General features: G+C 40.3%; 1 protein-coding gene across 9 annotated transcripts in view; it reads right to left on the bottom strand.

Annotated features, from left to right (window-relative positions):
• PDE4D (phosphodiesterase 4D) overlaps positions 1–20,888 on the bottom strand; it is a 1,463,941-nt gene that overhangs the window by 46,016 nt on the left and 1,397,037 nt on the right. For 8 of the 9 annotated variants that reach the window (XM_029216627.1, XM_029216626.1, XM_029216629.1 and 5 more), the window contains one exon: positions 9,074–9,186. In XM_029216627.1, the coding sequence (XP_029072460.1) occupies positions 9,074–9,186 (113 nt within the window). Of the gene's footprint in view, positions 1–9,073; positions 9,187–9,272; positions 9,687–20,888 lie in introns of those variants that run through there. The other variant, XM_029216634.1, reaches the window with a different exon arrangement.

Consider the following 20,888-nt stretch of genomic DNA (forward strand, 5'->3'; position numbering starts at 1 on the left):
GGTCAAAGAAGGAAGACATTACACCCAATTAGGGGAGGCTGGGATGGGAGATATGGGAGAAGACAGGACAGAAAAGGCTTCACAGGAGAGGTAGCATTGCAGGTAGACCCTAAAGAATGGTTAAGATTTGTCTGATAAAACTTTTATTTTAGAAAAGCTTCAGTTTTACAGAAAAATTGTGAAAGTAAGTACAGAGAGTTCCCATATGCCCCACACCCCGTTTCCTCTATTATTAATATCTTACTTTAGTATAGGATACATTTGTCCCAATTATTGAACCAATATTGATACATTATTATTAACTAAAGCCCACACTTTATTCAGATTTCCTTAGTTTTTACCGAAATGTTCTTTTCTGTTCCAGGATTCCATCCAGGATACATTACATTTAGTCAGCATGTCTCCTTAGGCTCCTTTTGACTGTGACAGTTTCTCAAATTTTCCTTGTTTTTGATGACCTTCATAGTCTTGAGGAGTACTGGTCAGGTATTTTGTAGAATGTCCCTCAACTAGGAACTATCTGATGTTATTCTCATGATTAGAGTGGGGTTATATGCTTTTGGTAGAAAAAACTCAGATGTCAGTACCATTTTCATCAGATCATATCAAGGGTACCTACTACGACTTGGCTTATCACCGTTGATGTTGACTTTGATCACTGGCTGAGGTAGTGTGTGTTTATCAGGTTTGTCCACAGTAGAGGTACTCTTTCCCTCTTTCCACATTGTGCTTTTTGGAAGGAAGTCAATATGCACAGCCCACACTTAAGGAGTGGAGAGTTATACTTTCCTTCCTTGAGAGCAGAGTATATACATAAATTATTTGGAATTCTTCAGCACAAGGGATTTGTCTCTTCCCCCCATTTAATTATTTATTCAATAAATTATATCAGTTGAACTCATGGCTATTTGTTTTATACCTTGAGTTGTATTTCAACACTAGTTTATTTTCTTGATCAAATAGTTCCAGCTGGGAACCGGGAGCTCTTTCAGTTTGTTCTTGTATCCCTTTGATATGTTCCCATCAACATTTGTTTGGCCACTTCCTTACTTTCTGGAACTGCAACATGGCTCCAGCCTCATTTCCTGCCCCAGTTCTAGAATCAGCTACTTCAAGGAGTCCTGGTTCCTTTTATTGGAGAATGGTATTAGAAACCAAGATGAGGGTGCTAGATGTGTTCAATGCTACTGGGGTGTCATTGCTTTAGGTTCTCTCAGCTGACTGAACAAGGAAATGTTTGCATATACTTGATGGTAAAGTTGCTGAGAAGTGCCATGGAAGGCTATGTCCTGAACACAGTTTTCTTAACATTAAGTATTAATAAGAGATTCTGTGCCTGGGTTACTTTCAGTCTCATTCAGAGGAATAACAGGGTGCATTCATTTATGAAAAAAAAGTCACTGGACTATTATCCACTATTTGGGTATTTCTGCTAGAAACAGCTTAGAGAGTTTTAGATATTCTGAGAAAACCTCAGGCCAGTTTGATGGGCTCTACCATAAAATTACACAAAGAAACAAAAGGTAAACTCCATGAAAAGTCATGGATGGGGAGAAGAGCAAATGAAACATTCCAAGAGTCCTATTTGGTTCACATCAACATCATGAGGCCACCATTCTCTCTTAAAAGGTCACTGGAAGCATAAGTCTCAGGATGGCAAACAAACACCTTCTCTAACTCTCACCCCACAAAATAAGAAAAGAAAGATGATATTCCTTTATAGATGGATATAAAGGACCTAACATTATTGAGCACCCACTATGTTCCCGACTCTGTCTAGACAATTTCCATCTTTTAATTCATTAAATCATCACAGTAACGCTTTAACAGAAGAGGAAGCTGAAGCACAGAAGGTAAGTTGTCCCATTTAGATTTAGTAAAGGGCGGAGAGTGAATCCAATGCAGGCAGTGTGGCTGCAGGAGAGCGCTCTAAATCCATAGACCATTCTGCCTGCGGGAGGAATGCCTAATGAATGGGAAGACTCCTGCTGATGACAGCTGGCATTTTCTCCTCTAGTGGGGAAATCCCGTTAATGGCAGAGAAGAAAAACCATAGGTTGTTTAAAACAGACATACCTTTCTAACCAAAACTGACTCCCCAGATGGTTCTTACTGCCAATTTAGACTAGTACAATGAAAAGTATGCCCATTGTCTGTGAGTGGTAAGTAAAATGCTTTAAGGTGGCGTGGATGAGTATTTTCTCATTTTGTTACAAATTAATTTCAGTGTATATTAAAAAAATTAGAACATTGTATTAAAGAATAACATTTTAATATTATAATATTATTATAAAAAATAACTAGAACATCAAATCCATGATTTCATGTAATTCCTTGCTTAAGATGAGGCACTCAGGTGGACATTTAACTTTAAAAAATAAATGCTTTAAATGAAAGCATTTAACATATAGTAGTTATGAATGTACACAGGAAGTCTGAGAACACTAATTTTGACTTGTTATTTATTATAGAATAAAGGTCACAGTTTTCTTCTGAAAAATATGATGTTCTTATATTACAAGGAGTATATGACACATGGTTTTTCTTAGTCTCTCCTTTCCAATACAGTCTAGGGTTAGAATAAATTGCACGTAATTTATTAAGCAGCCAATGTATGCTATTCAGCAAAGTGAGCTTTCTATATATTATATCTAATGCTCTTAACAACCTTCAATTTTATTTTCCCCTTTTATTATGTCCATTTAGAAATGAAGAAATTAAGATTCAGAGAAGTGAGGCATGTTCCCCAAAACATTAGGTAGGAAGCAGCAGAGCTAGAATTTGAAACCAAGTCCACCTGACAAAAGACATCTATGTCCTTTCCACTCTACAAAGCTGCCATAAGCATTGGTGTATATGTCAGGAGAAAGAGTAAATACCATTCCTCCCCATCACACACAAAACACAGCAAAACACGCACAAAAAAACCCCCAGAATATTCAACAATAATAACAAAGAAAAATACTTCATTAAAGATAAAATATTCTCTAAGTGTAAAGGATAATAAAGCTATGATCACTGCAGTTGGTAATCCAATTTAACGAATTTCCCGATGAACAAAGCAGAATTTTTTGTTGTTTAAGCAAACAGGAAGGCTCACCCCTCCCCATCCTAATCCCTGTTAGAGTAAATAAAAGAAAATGCCGTCTTAAAATGTCTTTTAAAACTAATGTGAACAGCAAACTAAAGGGCTACCCATGCTCTATTTCCTAGAAAGATCTCAGGCTAAAAGTGCCAATTCAACTATCACAACTAGCCAGGTACAGAGCTAGCCCTGGCAGAGCTATGCTGTCACGAAATAAACTCCAGCTATTTGCAGTTTAAAAGGATTGGTTTCTTTCTGAAAAAGAGAAAATCAGATTCTACATAGCATTTTATGGATCAACTGAAAATCATTATCAGCATTTCACATCTGCCATAATTATACGTATCTTAAGGAACAGCTACAATCTATGACTATCATAGGAATCTTCTTAAATTGAACAAAATCATTACCTATCATCCTTGCTATTTGGGGAAAAAATGTGCTTAATCTATTCATACACTGGGAAAAGTGCTATTTTATCTTGGCCAAGCCTTTTGTTTTGGAAAAAAAAAGACATAGTTCATAACACTCTGAGACAAGAAGTTACCGCTTTCCTATAATTAAATCAAAATGCAATAACTGAAAGCAATTTCTCAAGTAATGACTAATTTACTGAATCACAAAAATAGAAGTTTTTGATAATTAAATGTTAAGGATATTTAAGCTTACTGCCACTAAATACTGATATAGAAACTGAGTTGATGACAGTAGAGATAAATAAAGATTTGCTTTAATCTTTACTGTTTTATTAAGTTCAAGTCAAGGGCTTCACTATTCAATGAAACATAAAAATATCTGTCTAAAGTGCTTCCCTCTTTCTATTATTACTTAAAATAAAAGCAAAGAAAGTATTTTTTTAAACAGTGATCATAAAAATAAGCATGCACAATCTGTCATATTAACTTTAAGGCTCTATATGTAAACAACATAAATCTTTGGTAAATCTACTTTTATAAAGTAGGTGAAAAAGCAGATAGCAAACTCAAAGCATCAGTAAGCTGAATTTCTATATTTACGAAAGATGTTTTCTTTTAAAATTTAGAGTTTTCCTTTAGGTATGCTGATTAACTCTCAACAACTCTGTATGACCATGCCAATAAGTTTTAGTATTTTGAAGTAAATGACTGTTATTTGCTATTTGCTCTTCATAAAATTAAAATGCCTTTTCCAACTAGTTTCACCTTCCTTCTCAGCAAAATTAAACATTTATTTCTGTTCTGAGCTATCTTATAATCATGTAATGCTGAAAAGTCTTAAGATTTAGCCACTTCTATAAACATTCTATATTCATTCCAGGACCACTCTTGCCCAGAAGAAAATATATCAGCAGTCACAGAAAGCTGTAGTATATGTTAAGTATGCATTGACTATTAAAAAGCAGCAGGGGGAGCAGAGCGCAAAAACACTAAGAAAAAGCACCCCAGAAAAGCAACTTAATTTATAGGCAACAGAAACATGATAGAGATCTTTGTTAAAAGCCAAACAGACAAACTAAATTCCATATAAAAGTCATGTTCACATTTGCAAAGCTGGCCTACGTACGTCTAGAAAGAACTAAAGAAAAACCTTAAGTCTCTTAGAAGGATGCCTGAATCCTAACTTCAAGGCAGACTTTCAGCTTGAAGCATGGTAGGTTCCAGCAATGCCAAGCCTCGGAACTGCCCCAAATTTAGAGAGAAGAAACAATACATTTTTGTAGTAGTATATTTTGGGGGAAAATCAAGATGATTTTTTCTCCTTCAAACATCGCCACACTTACATTGAAGATGTGGTGAAATGTGCATTATTAGGTCACAAGAGAATAAAGTTACAGGGTTCCACAGCATAACCCTTGAGGCTTAGATCCTAGCCTGCACTCCTCACATCCTCATTTACTTTCTATGAGAGAAAGGTAACCAAAAACACTGTGAAGCTATTCTGCCTTAAAAACAGTCTCAAGAGTTACTTTAGCTTTAAAACCTGTACAAAAGGATGGAAATGTACCTACCAATCCCACATTATATTTAATATTTTCTCAAAATTAATCAGTGCTGTTTTTTCAGTTTTAGAATAAAAGAGAAAAAGTATTTAGCTGTCTGGAATTCTGTAGCTGAAATTTAAGAAAAGATTAAGCTTCTATTTAGAACTTCAAAATGTTTGTGTCTATATTATACTAAAAAAAGTATAAATATAATTTAAGCATTTTTTACAATACAGAACTGTGCACTAAAGACAGTTATTAAGAATTGTATTATAAAAACCCATGAAACTTAAAACATCAAGTATAAATGACAACTGAATGGTAAAAAAAATATTTTAGCCAAGTAGGCAACCAATCAAGTTTAACCTAAACCTTCAATAATAATACCAATAATGGCAGGTATAGTCCCTGTCAGACACTATTAGCTAACTATTTTACACATATTCTTTCAAATTCTTACACTGACCTTTCGAAATAGATATCATTGTGCTCATCTTATGCTAAGGAAACCGAAGCTAAAAACAGTTTGTCATTTCTCTAATGTAACTCAGCTAGTAAGGAACAAAACTATGATTCAACTTCCAGGTCTGTCTGCCTCCAAAGCTTTGAGACCTCACCAAAACCTCTCTTAACTCTAGCAGTGAGGTTTCAAAGGAAATCTGTACAAATCTTGGGCAGATTAATGGGCTTATTAGGCTAAATGCTGTAGATTTAACCTCTCAAACTAAATGCCATCTGGAGTCTCTTACCCTACTTGGTACAAGCATCCTACATGTATTATAGCCAACGTTGGCAGTGGCCAAAAATTCAATAATTTTCCTGTCTCAATACCATCAATAAGCATTATGCACATTACAATCCCAATCAGGAAATAAATACATCTAGTTGCTTCTAAAGCATCATTTAAAAGCTAATAGTTCAGATTCCTTCTATTAAGATTTTTTAAAATATGAAGAATTCATTAACCCAATTTGTTAAATGAGTTTGAGGAATCAATTTCCTTCTTCCTAACACCCAAATCCACCTCCATAATAAATATTTTCTCTACATAATCACTTAAAAATCCTGATTTCTTACTAGTATTTTATCGTGTCGTTTTAATCTATTAGAGTACTTTTTTTTTTAAGCCTGAAAAAAGAGAAGAAAACAAAGAAAAACTTCATGACTTTTCAAGGGAAACACTGGTTTGGTTCGAACAAGTACATGTGAAAAGAATGGATGGCAATAAGACTAATAATCAAAAGCAATGTTTCAGACTTATTCATTCACACTCAAGAGATGCTCGACAACCTAGCGGACATGTGACGCAAGCTGTCACATTTCCAGTTCAGACTTAGGTTCGGCATCACTCCTGGGGACCTTTAGACCAGCTGCTCCAACTCAGTTTACAGCTCATGTGGATGTGACTTATTTGTGCCCTTGTTATCTGGCTGAAGGGTAACTTTACAACCTTTACCAAGAGCTCTTATTCCTTCTATGCTAACCCGTTTTCATCTATAAAAAGTCACAGGAGCTTAGCACTCATTTAGAATTGAATGGGCTTTTTAAAAAAAAAGAGATGAATGAATTAGACATGAAAAGTTTAATCAACAGCTTCAGCTGAGTTGAATTTTTTAATGTTAAAAATAAGTGTCAAGTGAGAGAGTGTCATGGACATATATATACACTACCAAATGTAAAATAGATAGCTAGTGGAAGCAGCCACATAGCACAGGGAGATCAGCTCGGTGCTTTGTGACCACCTAGAGGGGTGGGATAGGGAGGGTGGGAGGGAGGGAGATGCAAGAGGGAAGAGATATGGGAACATATGTATATGTATAACTGATTCACTTTGTTATAAAGCAGAAACTAACACACCATTGTAAAGCAATTATACTCCAATAAAGATGTTAAAAAAAGTGTCATGTCAATAATCTTACAAGACACAAACACAGCTAGAATGACTATATTTTGAAAAAGTCTTTTCTTACTTAACCTAGATTTCACTTCAACCAAATAAATTCACCTCCTACACTAAACCTGTAAATTAACCTAAAGTCTGAGGGGCCTTCACAATAAAGATTAAAAAAAAAAAATCCCTGTCTTTAAAAGACAGGAATTTTAAAAGAAAGAAATGCCCTTAAAAGAAAGAAATCATTTTGACCAATCATTGTGACCTCAAGTTTTATTTTTTCATCTTAAAGTATAGATAAATTAATACTTGACAGTTGAAGTCATTTACAATACATGATTAGATTTCATGTTAACTTTTAAATTCAAATAGAGGTCTCATCATTAAGAGTATGGATTAGCAGGAAAGTAATTGTAGCCGCTGAGGTTCATTGTGCTAAAAAAGTACTGTCAAATCATCTCGAAAATATAAGCAAAGGCTTGCACATCTTTTGGTGCCTTCTGGTTTTTCCTTTTACTACACAGAATTAACCAGACAAGAGAATAAGAACTCAGGCCCACTGCAGAATGGTCCCATTCGGCGTTTAGGACACTGGAGATACTCAGCATATGTCTACTGCTATTATGAACCAAATTATGAAAGAACAATCTATATGTTATAAAATGAATCAACGAACTAAGAATTTGTTAGCCAGATGAGAACAATGGCACCTGATGCCACGGCAGGGAGTAAGAGAGTAATAACCCATCACTTTGATGCGGAGCCATACCAAATTTAGAAATGAGGCTTCAATGACAGAAAAAAAAAATACAGATTTGATCATCAGTGTGCATATGGGTAGGTCAGTGTGCTTACGGGTAGATTAGTGCCCTCAGATAGTGACTGGGGTGTCCTTTTTATCTTATTTGAAGCTAACTTTTTACTTAAAAACCATGCTGTCTGCATAAGCATTGTCAACAGATAAGACAATCAAGTGGGTGATATGCTATGATATTTTTTAAAACTACATGAGAAAAAAAAAAGGTGGGATAAAAACTATAGTAAACTAAAAAAAAAAAAAGCATAGCTCTCTGAAAAAATATGTGCATGTAGATAAACAGTAAAATGGTATACCTTCCTGACCTTGTAAATAGGTGGCCAAAGATCTTTAAATATCTTTAAGGGCAACTGTTATTAATCACCACACAAAGTTACCAGTCCTTACTGGCTAAATCCCTCAGCCACCTGCATCCAACATGCCCATGCCTCCTTTCCTATCCCCTGAGCCAAACAATCATTAAAAACATACATAAGCCCAATTATTTCCTTACATAACTGAAAATTGTTTTAAAAAAAACAAACAAGGAATTCCAAAAAATACACCAAAACTGACAACACTCTACCTTGCTTTAAGGCTGTGCCAGGCTAAGGGTTGATTCTCAGCCCTCAAACCTCCACTATCCACCAAGGCCAGCACCTTGGCATACGGCACAAATGCCCCATTGAAGCATCACTGTAACTAAATAACCTCAGAAAACTGGACTCTCTCTCCAAGATTCACGGAAACAAAGGCAGTGATCACAATGAACCTTAACTTTGACGTCCCCTGTGGACACATATGGCCAAGCAAAAAGATAAAGGCTCAGTTCTTACAGAGTACCCTGACACTTAGATAAATGGGGGTTAAGGTTCCAAGTTCAGTGAACTCTTCTGCGTTTGAGTTCAGTAGGTGGTGACATCCAAGGGATTGCACTGACCTCTAGTAACTCTTATTTTCCACTGGGAATCCCAAGAATACCCTACAACATGGGTTGCCTGTAGACCAGACTCGGTTTCTGTTGCAAGGGCAAAGTGTCACTTAGAAGTACCCCCTCCAAACACACACACACACACACACACACACACACACACGAACAGTGCCTTGGGGGTACTGCAGTCAAACTATGTCAAAGTTGTTTTTGCAAAATGTTTAATTTCTCTGGAGTGAATAGAAGAGAGAGGGAAGGCATGGCATCAGGAACCTCCTTCTAAGGGAGCCAAAATGCAGTGAGTGTGACAAACCCCTGTATGTATTTCCCCGGGCCACGGGGACTGGTGGCTTCACCAGCGTGGGAATCAGCAGCCTAGGAGCCTCGGTGAGAGCCGAGCCGGGGCTTACCTTGTTGGAGGCCATCTCACTGACGGAGTGCCTGGTCTGCAGGGTCTCTAGTTGGTCCAGACACCAGTCCAGCTCCTCCAGGGTCTCGCTGGCCAGTTTCTGGTAGGCCTCCTCTGCGAAGAGATAGGGAAAGGGGCACTCAGTTCTCAAGCGCTTCACAGGGCCGCCGGCGAGTTCAAAGGGGGCCATCCTGCCGTACCCCGTCATGCTCGGATGCCCGGTGCCCGCACATGAGGGCTGCTCCTTCATATTGACGAGCCGGGCACCGCGACGGGGGCCGGGGCTCTGCTAACGGTGCGGACGGCCTCGGGAACGCACGCCCTCTCCAGCTTGGCGACTCTGTTCGGCGTCCAGGAAGGGCGCGCCAAGTGCGGCAAGCCAACTTCTACACGGACCAAAACCCTCAAGATGCGACTTTTAAGAAGTCCTGGTGCCGGAGGACGGCGAAGGGGATGGCGCGCGCGCCCGGGAGCCCGCCCCGCGGAGGGAGCGTCTGGTCCACGGCGCGATCTGCGCGGCGCCCGGCCCCGAGCCGCGGCCCCGCGCCCGCCCCTCCTGCCGAGCCTTCACTCAAAGCGAATGAATCAGCCGCGGCCGGGTGCGCAGCCACCACGTTTCCTGTTTTCTTTCTCAACTCCTCCGGCGGCGGGCGCAGCGCGGCTCCATCGCCGCGGCTTTCCGGGAACACTACCCCTAGCGCCCCGCACGGCCCTTGGCACCGCCCGGCTCCTCCTCGGCTCTCTCACGCCGAGATCGCCCGGAGCCACGGCCCGCCAGGGGCCCCTGCCGCCCCACCGCCTCGCCGAAGCATCACCCCGCGCGGACCCGCGCCGCTCGCTCCGAAGCCCGGCTGGGGAGGCGCGGGCGCTAGAATGTGTGTTAGTGCTGCTGCCAGGGGCCGGGGCGAGGGGAGCGGCGGAAAACCCGGCGTGGAGCGCCCGCCGCCGGCTCGCCCGCCGCCCGGGGTCGCGCCCGCCGCGGGGCTCAGGCGGGCCCTGGGGCGCACGCGCGCGCGACGGCGCACCTGCCCCGCGGGGACCCCGCGCGCCCAGCCGAGCCGAGGCCCTCCCGGTTGCCCAGACGGCCCGAGCCTCCGCGTCTCCACTGTCCCGTGCTTCCTGCGAGCTTTCGCCGGAGAGCCCGACGGGCGGCACAAGATGGTTATTTAGGACCCGCGCAACCGTTTGTGTGGGTTTGGGTTTTAGTGTTTCTGAGGCTTCGTTTCTGAGGGTTTAGAATTTACCTACTTCAAGAGGACAGGGTGGTTGTGCAATCAAAAGTATTTCTATTAAGACCAGACCCTCAGTTCCCAGCCCAGCCTCTGCTAAGAACCATACGTCTAAATTTCGGGATGGACATAAGCAAGCAAACAAAAACATACAATGTTGTGGGTATGAACGGCTTAGAATTCACAGATTTCGCAATATGTTGTGTTTTCACATTCAGAATTGTCTAAGAGTTACAGTAAAGGAAGAGCAATGTGAATGCAGCACGCCGTATGGGCAATTTACGCCCGTCCTGCATACATGCTTCCTTCGTCAGTGGAATTGCAAATCAGGGACCGGGATGGTATTTTGATGCCAATGGGAAGAGTCTGGAAGAGTGTTTCTACCCACCGTGCACAGGAAAAACTACAAACGTGAGAAAATGGAAAGACCACATCCAAAGACAGCGTATGGAAGCAGGTTCTATTTACAAAATTTGACCCTGGGGGAGGTCTACAGTAAGGGATCAATTGCAGAGAACTTCACTATATAGTATGCAGGTAAGTGAGCCTGTAAGGGGAGGGAAAACATCCAAACTCCCAAGAGCCCATCTTATGAAACTTTGTTACTGTCAATTAGAAAGAATACACTGAAAAGCTTACATGAAGTTGGTGAGATCCTTTTCCTTGGTCTTCGAATATACAGGTATTGAAGAAGAAATTCTGCCCTTGAAATTTAGACTCCATAAATGATGAGTGGCACAACAAAAAATTTCATGGACTGAATCTCGGGCTCCTGGGATTTTCCAGATAGGTTTTTATATAACATTTGTAAAAGTTAGAATAACTTTCAAAGTATTTGTTACATGGGCCATGTGGCTTATTATTATCAGGGATTCTTGAACTGTTTTCTATTCACTTTGGGAACTCTAGGTTAAAAATTGCCTCTTTTATTCCACTTTTTTTTTCCTGCACCAATCTCTGTAAATATATACTTTTGGGGAACAACAACTACCTAACCTTGCCAGGTGAATTAAAGTGTGATTGGAGCTTTTCCCCCAACAAAAGGAAAAGCCTTAAAGATAATCTTAAATCGTAAGTATAAAGTATTTTATCTGTATAGCCTTTCCCTGATTAAGTATATAAAACTAGAACATGCTTGTTATAAAATTTGAAACATTACACAAAGATGTAATGCAGAAAGTTCCTTGTAATCCCATACCCTAAAGATCACAAATAATAATTAAGCCTATGACCATAACACATTTTCATTTTACTTAATATCTTCCATATGCAACTATAGCATTACCTAGCTGTGATGGAAGTACATGTACTATATGGTTTTATTTTGGCTTTTTTCTTCCAAGGTATAAAATAAGGATGTAGAAATTTTAAGAGGAAATTAACTTATTTTAGGTGATTTGATTTGGGCTACCCATAGTTAGCTCATCCAATGGATTAAAGATGCGTGACCATTGTATCTAGGATTTGTTCACTGCCATCTTTCCAGTCACTGGTTATATCTAGAAGCCAGGAATCCCCTCTCCACACCTCAAAGGCTTGGTGTTCCGTGTTCCTCTCCCCTGCTCTCCAACTTTTCCAAAGTCTGAGCCCCAGGGGGACTTCCCAGTCCCCCTCCCATCTTCACCAACTCCTCAAAGCTTTTCAGAAATATAGGCCTTGGACCTAGCAGGATGTGGCACCACGTATTACACTTCAGTGTTTAATTTTTTTTTTTTTTTTTTTTGCCGTACGCGGGCCTCTCACTGTTGGGGCCTCTCCCGTTGCGCAGGCTCCGGACGCACAGGCTCAGCGGCCATGGCTCACGGGCTCAGCCGCTCCGCGGCATGTGGGATCTTCCCGGACCGGGGCACGAATCCGTGTCCCCTGCATCAGCAGGCGGACTCTCAACCACTGCGCCACCAGGGAAGCCCAGTATTTAATTTTTAATTGTAATAGTGAAGAAGTAATTCAGTCAAGTTTCAATGCCTCAAGACATTATGTACTTAAATACAGGACTTGCTCTTAAGAAGGCAGTACAGCGACAAGAGGGACAGCTTGTTTCAGAAGGTCTACTTTACGTCCCAATCATAGATTAGTCATTTTGACAAAATCAGCATTTGAGTACAATAAGAATGTGGCCTGTGTATGTATTTTATTTTATTATTTTAATTTTTTTTAAACACCTTTATTGTGTATGTATTTTAAGTTCTAACTACTTCTGCATGCACTGTATAAATCTGGGGAATGAAAAAAGAAAAAAAAAAAAGACCAGAGCACACCTACATACCAATAAGTAAGAAAATAATTACTAACAACAGAGCAAAGAACAGTTTGTTCTATAAAACTGTTGCTCAAATAAAGAATTACTGTTGATATTAGCATAGAGCTGAGAATACTACTTCTTGCAAATTCCTAGGCTTATAGGCAATACGGTTAGCCACAGTTTTTCAGGATCAGTGTTCAAGCTTAACTTTTAGGAATTTTAACCCCAAATGTTCTAAAACATGAAGTAACTGACTTTTTCATCCCCACTAAAAAAGCCTCAATGTGGAGTTGCCAGCTATCCTCCAGGAAACTGAGTCAGCACACCAAACAACACACCTAAATGTCACCAACATTTCGCAGGACAAAAACAGTGAGCTAGTTTAATTTGGGGTTTTACCAAGAACACATACTGCATTCATGAATAAAATACTTTTCTCCCCAGAGAGTAGCAGTCACTGTGGCACTACTTGAAAATATAAGAAAACTCTTCTATTTTCCCGTCCAAAATCTTGCTAAGTCAAGGGACTACAGGGAGAAACTGTCTAAGCAACAACTCTTGGCCAAATTCCATAAAAGCCAGGAGAGGGCTCTGGAACAGCAACTGAGAAATAACTTGAGCCTTTGGAAGTCCCCTCCTACAGCAGCATCAGTTTCCTTCAAGGCCCCCTTGAACTATGTGACACCCGTGTTTCTGCTCAGGATCTTCTGTGAACAAACAGTCCTCAATTCTTGCAGGCCAGCACTTGGCTTCCGTCATTGTGATGTGATCAAGGGTTCCCCTGACACATGGCCTGAAATGGTGCCAGGAGCTCCAGGAGAAGATGCTGAAGCAGCAGCTTCCTTTTGAAAAGGAAAAAGCTAATTGCCTCAGAGCCACGGCAGTGAGCTAGAGGTTGAGGTCATTTTCTTGTGAAATGTTCAGCCGCTTACTCTTACACACAACTTACAGTGATGTTGACCATTGAGGTAAAAGGATCCGTTCTACATAATGTGTGACTCTATGGATGTCAGTTTCTTTGCCAACTCTTGACTGATTAAAGGTCTGTATAAATTTGTCATAACTCCTAGACAGGCCTATTGGTGTAAATGAAGAGAACAAGTCCAAAAAAATCACTTTACCTTGGACACCATTTGCTTTCCCTTCATTAAAAAAAATAAATACAAACTGTAACGGCTGATTCAGATTGTTCTTTAAAAAAAAGCCCTTCACTAAACATCTCCTAAGAGCGAGTAATTAAATGTATATCTTCCTAAGCAATTCCAGCTTCTCCTTTCCTAATTCCCACCCAAATTCCCTCTTTGTTCCTAAGGATGGAATTGATAGTGTCTAAAGTAGGTAGAACTGGAGAAAAATGATTTCCACTTCACCATGTATTGCTTCAAGCTAGTCACCCCCTGAATTTGCTACAGTAAAAGATTGATGCAATTTAGCTCTAACTTTTGCTGACTTTTTTTTGTCTCTACATTTTATCTGATGGGAAATACATGAAGGTGTTGGATACACTTTCAATGTGTACATGTAACAGGTTTAAGCAGAGCTTGCCAGTGGCAAGCTGTCCTCACTTCCAAGTGTATTTCTGGCATCAAGTTCTTGTTTTAAAATCTTATGAAAAATATAAAATTTCACTTAGTACTTCAAAAGACCTCCAAGGAGCAGGTGTACATAATTTTGTGAGTTTTTTTCTATCTTCCCACTATCTATGATTTCTTTTCTGGGTCTGCCTAAGGCTCTAGTAGAATTTTTTAAAGAAATAAATACAAGACTGGATTTCTCTGACTTCTAGTACCATGAGAAATTCAACAAACATTTATTTAGCACCAAGTATGTTTCACACACTTTATTAGAGCCTGCAAAAACAAGATGAATGAAAGAATGTGCCCCTTATCCAAGGAAAGCTTAAGAGTCCAGGGGTGGAGATAGTTTCAGCATACTATATTGTAGAAAGCATTCTGAAAGAAGGAAGCATGTAGGCTATGGGAGAATACCAGAAGGCAATTTAAATCAGAGGTGGAGTGGGAGAAGGCTGAGGCTTAAAGAATGAAACAGGAGGTAAGTGAAGGGGGTGGGAAGAGTTTTTAAGAGAAAATAATATGAACAAGCACATGGGCCTGTGTTCAAAAGATGTATGTATATGTGTATGTAGGGAAAGGAACTCCCATGAGTAGGACCTTGCTCAGGGGGAAAGAGGCTGGAGAAATCCACAGACACTGGTCATGGAAGTCTTGTCAGGCACGTGTAGGGGCTTTGGACTGAATCTTCAAAAGGAGGAGCCACTGAGTGATTTGGAGTACTGCTCGATAGGGGACCTGGTTTTATTAACATGGAAAATTCTAGGACTCTGCAGTAAATGGGATTGAGGGAGGCAATGCTGAAGTCAGTGAGACCATTATCTTCAGCCATGTTATTGGTAGAATAAAATTAATAATTTACAGAATATTTGCTTTTCTGATGATTATTCTTATCTAAAACAATCTCAGTATTAATTTTTTTTTTTTTGCGGTACACGGGCCTCTCACTGTTGTGGCCTCTCCCGTTGCGGAGCACAGGCTCCGGACGCGCAGGCTCAGCGGCCATGGCCCACGGGCCCAGCCGCTCCGCGGCATGTGGGATCTTCCCGGACCGGGGCACGAACCCGTGTCCCCTGCATCGGCAGGCGGACTCTCAACCACTGCGCCACCAGGGAAGCCCTCAGTATTAAAATTTGACATAAGCATATGCTCTCATGACATGTCAGGCATGAACTGAAGGACTGCTCAGTGGGACTTCCAAAGGAATAGACTTCTTGCTCTTAAAAACTACAGTCTTCTGAAATTGTCATCATATTGTATTCATCGTAACTCTATTCACCAGAATTTCTTTCAGGGAGAGCGCAAGAAAGTGCTTGACAAGGCTACTTATTACAGAAGATGGGACTTGAGGAGTACTGGTTTGGGCGGGACTAACCTGTGGTCTCTTCCACATAGGAAAGGGGAAGAATATGCTTGTTGCTCCAGTGGGAATATATGTGGGGTGTGTGTGTGTGTGTGTGTGTGTGTGTGTGTGTGTGCGTGTGCGCGCGTGTATAACAGAAAGGAGTCAGTTTTGTTTACAGGATAATTTCACCCTATAAATCTACCACTCCCCCCAGTCTTTAATAAAGTTACTGAAGGTACAAAATGCTGAGATAAAGAGATTTTGTTTTGTTTAATCTGAGCTTGGAGGCCAGATTGGCTCAAACTGAAATGTCAGCCTGAGCTGACACTGAGAAGAGACAGAGAAAGAGGAGGAAGCTTTTGGAACTCAGTGTAAGAGCAGGAAGGAATTTTGTCCAAGGAATTGGAGTTTGAGCCAAGCTTAATCAGACATCTGGATTGCGGACTTTATGTGACATGTGAACGACTATAAGTAATATTACTCCTTGATGGAAACTAGAAGAGTAGGAGGTGGTTCCCATCTCCATTCCACTACATACAAGCCATAATCCCTGGCACATCACCTAATCTTTCTTGGACCTTAATTTCCTCACCTGTAGATTGGGGATAATAACAAGAACCTTATAGATTATTTTAAGTGAGAGACCATGAGTTAAATAACCTTGTGTTGCTTACCTACTAGATTCTTTTCCAGGCACTGCACTAAATGATGGAGATTTGGCAATGAACAAGGTAGTTAAAAGTTCCTGCCTACTCTTAAGGAGTTTACATTCTACTGGTTATAATAATTTTCTTTTCATTTGAATAAACATATATTGAACACCTGCTAGGTCCCAGGCGCTGGGTACACCAAATGGAAGGAAATAACTTTGGGTTTAAAGAAGCTCATAGTCCAATGAGGAAGGCAATTATTGGAGATATGTATGTAACTTTCCACCAAAAGCAGGCAGTAGGTACAGCAAAGTCGGCATAAGGCAGAGATGGGGGACAGGGAAGGTGCAAACTATCACATCTCAGGAGAGATCTGGGAAAACTTTCTGAAAGAGGGAATGCCAGCCTGGAGTCTCCAAGGATGAACTGAAGAGTTAACCAGGTGAGAAATGGGAGGTGACATCTAAGATAGAGAGTAACGTGTCACTGCCAGTTAGAGAACATAGGCCATTCAGGTAGCTACAAGCAGAGAAGAATGCTAAGTTTGGGATCCAGCAATGGACAAAGATAAAGGTGGAGAGGCAGTTATGGAGGATTTAGTATACTATTCCAAGGGTTTATGGTTTTTTTTCCCCAAGGAGCCACTAAAAATCTAAGCAAGAATGTCACATGGTCAGATTTGCTTTTCAGAAAGATTACTCTGGGAAGTGTGAAAAGAGGGTTGGAGAAAGACAAGACCAGTTAGGAGGCCTAGTGTGAGAGGAGAAGCTGCCAGAAAGGTAGGGAGAGAACCTCTCAGGAGCAAAGAAAAAGAATTTCAAAGGAGAGAGTATCAAGGCATAGCCACTGATATCCAAAACAGACCATATACACCCACCAGTTTGAGGTAAGATGATTTTCATTCCCAATTTATATTTCACCAACAAAGATTAGAAATGCTAGTGAGGAAGCTTCTCTCTGGGAATTTGTTTCAATAAAAGAACAACAAACATTTTGCAAAAAGGCTGAAAAAAAAAAAACTATTAGAACATCTATGTTATTTTCATACTCCTGTTACAACCTTAGGAGTCATTTTGATTCCCGTGGGGAGGGGGCTTGTAGGAGGGTATCTGTGTTTCCATCAACCTTCAGGGATGACACAGTCATCTTTATCTCTGTCAGTTCTTGCACAAAGCATTCCTTATAGCAAGTAAGGAGTTTGCTTAGGTGATCTCTACTTCCTACACAGCTCTGATACTTGCTTATTTTATAACTTCTGACACTATGTTAATCTGGGTGAGGTGTTGGTTTTGAAGTTGTTCATGACTGATTAACCTGGGTGGGGTCAGGTATTACTATAGAGGGCATTCCAGAATTGACCAGATGTTTTCAAAGCTCCCATCCAATACCACGGTTCTGGAACTCTGTGAGTTTAGTTCAACTGTATACCAGGTATGGATGTTTTACATTTGAAATTGAGATATTTTGAGAAAGAAAGTTATTGATAAGTAGAAAGTCTTGCTTTCTCTGCTGTATATTTATACCCTCTACCCCTGCCCCCAACCATATTCCCATCTAATACTTTGCCAATTGATTTACCAATTTCTTCTTAATTTATACAACTGCCACCTTCAGTCAAATCCTCATCTATATATTTCTAGATTCGTGTAACAGCGGACTACTGGATCTCCCTGGGTGCAGTTTTTCTCACCACAGTCCTGTTTATAAAGTCAGAATAATCTTACTTAAGCTCTGTTTTTAATGTGTAAGTTCCTCTCTCAAAATTCAGCTGCACAAACTCCCTCCTTCTTATTCTATGAATGCCATACTTCTTGAGTTCACAGAAGGCCTTTTTTTTTTTCCCCAGTGGGCTTTTCCACACCATTCCAGATCCTCTTATTCACCATCCCATCTAAGGCTGCCATTCTTAGCCAATCCTTCCACCTAGATACAATTTGCTGGCTTCTGTCTCTATGACTGTGTTTATGTCACTTTTATATATGTTTCTAGGCTTTTCTACAAGTGTGTAGGACAGTTGCTGACATTTACAGGCACTCAACAAGTATTTGTGAGCAAATAACCAATAAGTAGGCATGCTTTATAACAAATAAGAATATTTCTTTCCAAGTAAGGTTTAAGTAGTCATCATGTCCTGGGTATGCCTCTCTAGATGTATCCATCTTCGTGTATCTCTTATGCTACATCTCTTGCTTTCAAACTGTGTTGTCTGTTGCTAAAGAGTATCAGAAGCTAACATTGCCAGAACTTTGGAATGGTTAATGCATCACGGTGTCTTTTGGAAGATATATTAATATTATACTGAAATGATAGGTATTATGATAAATACAGAGAATGAACTTTATAAAATCAGGCAAAATTTTGAAAGATTCCATCAGTATGCAGGTATGAAGTTTGAGGGGAACAAGTGAATGAACTAAAGGCTGTGTGCCATCCATCCTACCAAGATCAAGAGAATGGGTTCCCCATGCAAATCAAAATTGGGAGAATAGCTGGATCTCCTACCTACTTACCTATTCTTGCCACTCTGAGTTTAGCCAATCTGTAGTGCTTGTGTTATTTTCTAACAGCCATATTTAAATCTATATTTCTCTCTCAATGTAATAAACTTAAATACTGTCTATGGCCTCCCCATTAGATTATTCTGTTTTCACTACTTCATCTCCCCCATCCACCCCATCCCCATCTGTTTCCCCATTCTTACACCCCACACATACATACTGTTGGTTTTACGCTTTAAAAAATAATTTAGATTTTTTAAATTCCAGACTTTTATTTAGATTTTCCTTAGAATATGACCTTTCTGTCTTCAGAATCCTTTCTCAATATTTATAATTCATGGTCACATTATATCATGTATTTCTTTTCACCATTACCTATACTTGATTCATTGCTCACTATTCTATCTTGTACACTCCAGCATCCTTATCTCCCAATCTTTGTTCTGACTTTTCACATGGAAGGAAAACTCCCTTAAGTGATTGCCCATAAAGGAGACATTGGTGGTAGGTATATTTTGATTCCCTGTACTTCAAAAGGCACGATGCTTGTAAACCTTTTTGGAAGTCTAATAAACCTTTTGAGAATCTAAAGCAAACCTCTCCAGAAAACTGGACATATGTTCATATAATCAGAGTTTTTATTTTAAAAGTGTTCACTGGCTTCCCTGAAGTCCCCAAGGACTCCAGGTGGAGAATTCCTTCCTGAATGGAGAAAAGAAAATAATTGTTTTAATCAAAACTGCTCCAGAATTTTTCACTCTGAATTGGTACCTCTGCTGCCTTCTTTGTTTCCTTACTACCCTTCACTAGGGATACCTAAAGAGAAGTAATGCCAAAGAGACATTCATTCCATTTAAGGGAATTGAAGTCTGAGCTAAGAAAAATATATCTATACAAAAGGTGTCCAAAGAAAGACTAGGCTCTTTCAAATAGGCTATGAATAGGTTTGAGAAGGGTAACTTCTTATGTCCCATGTTTATACTCACTACTTGTGCTATAAGTAGAACATATGAGTGAGAAGCCACGTCAGCCTACTGGTAAACCTGCATTTGTTAAATGTGTATACATTATAGAGCAAGTTTTAGCACTCAAGATTATATCATATATACATGGATGGTCTACTTGTGCATGAACTGGCACCATACACAAGCTTAAGTAAAAGAAATTAGTTTCGGGATTCCCTGGTGACACAGTGGTTGAGAGTCCGCCTGCCGATGCAGGGGACACGGGTTCGTGCCCCGGTCCGGGAAGATCCCACATGCCGCAGAGCGGCTGGGCCCGTGAGCCATGGCCACTGAGCCTGCACGTCCGGAGCCTGTGCTCCGCAACGGGAGAGGCCACAACCGTGAGAGGCCCGCGTACCACAAAAAAAAAAAAAAAAAAAAAAAAAAAGAAATTAGTTTTCTAATCGTACAAGAGTATCTGGGGAGGTTTAGATTTGGATAAGAAAGCTCTTACACACACATGCAAAGACCCACAACCCATAGGGTTCCCCATGGGAAGCAGTATGACAGATGGGAAAGAGCATAGATTTTTAAGTCACCCAGAATTTGAATTCCAGCTTTGCCATTGTTCTAGTCATCCTGTTATCTTAAATTAGTCATGTAAATACCTGAGCCCATTGTATAAACTGGGAATTAATTTTTATGAGAAACGCATGTGAAAATGCATGTAATGCGCGTATATCTGACTTATAGCAGGTACTCAATCAATAGTAACTATTATTCTGACCCAACTTATAAGGTTGTTTAAATAAATTCATCTACAATAAGGCATTTCATACGTAAAGGGTTACTTCCACTCTCACAGGTTCTCAATCCTAAGCCAATTACTATTTTCTTACCATCATCCTTCAATTATTAACCAGTTCTGGGCTGAACATGAGTGAAGAATCTAAGATCTAGAATAGCCTTCACAAGACCACACCAAATCACACAAAGTCACTAGCATTTAAAAATACGGGGGCTTCCCTGGTGGCGCAGTGGTTGAGAATCTGCCTGCCAATGCAGGGGACACGGGTTCGAGCCCTGGTCTGGGAAGATCCCACATGCCGTGGAGCAACTAAGTCCGTGAGCCACAACCACTGGGCCTGCGCGTCTAGAGCCTGTGCTCCGCAACAAGAGAGGCCGCGATAGTGAGAGGCCCACGCACCGCGATGAAGAGTGGCCCCCGCTCGCCACAACTAGAGAAAGCCCTCGCACAGAAACGAAGACCCAACACAGCAAAAATAAATAAGTAAATAAATAAATATATTTACAAAAGCAAAAGTACCAATATGTCA

The sequence above is a fragment of the Monodon monoceros genome, unplaced genomic scaffold, assembly GCF_005190385.1.
Source record: "Monodon monoceros isolate NGI ecotype Baffin Bay Population unplaced genomic scaffold, NGI_Narwhal_1 Super_Scaffold_12, whole genome shotgun sequence".
NCBI classification, from domain to species: domain Eukaryota; kingdom Metazoa; phylum Chordata; class Mammalia; order Artiodactyla; family Monodontidae; genus Monodon; species Monodon monoceros.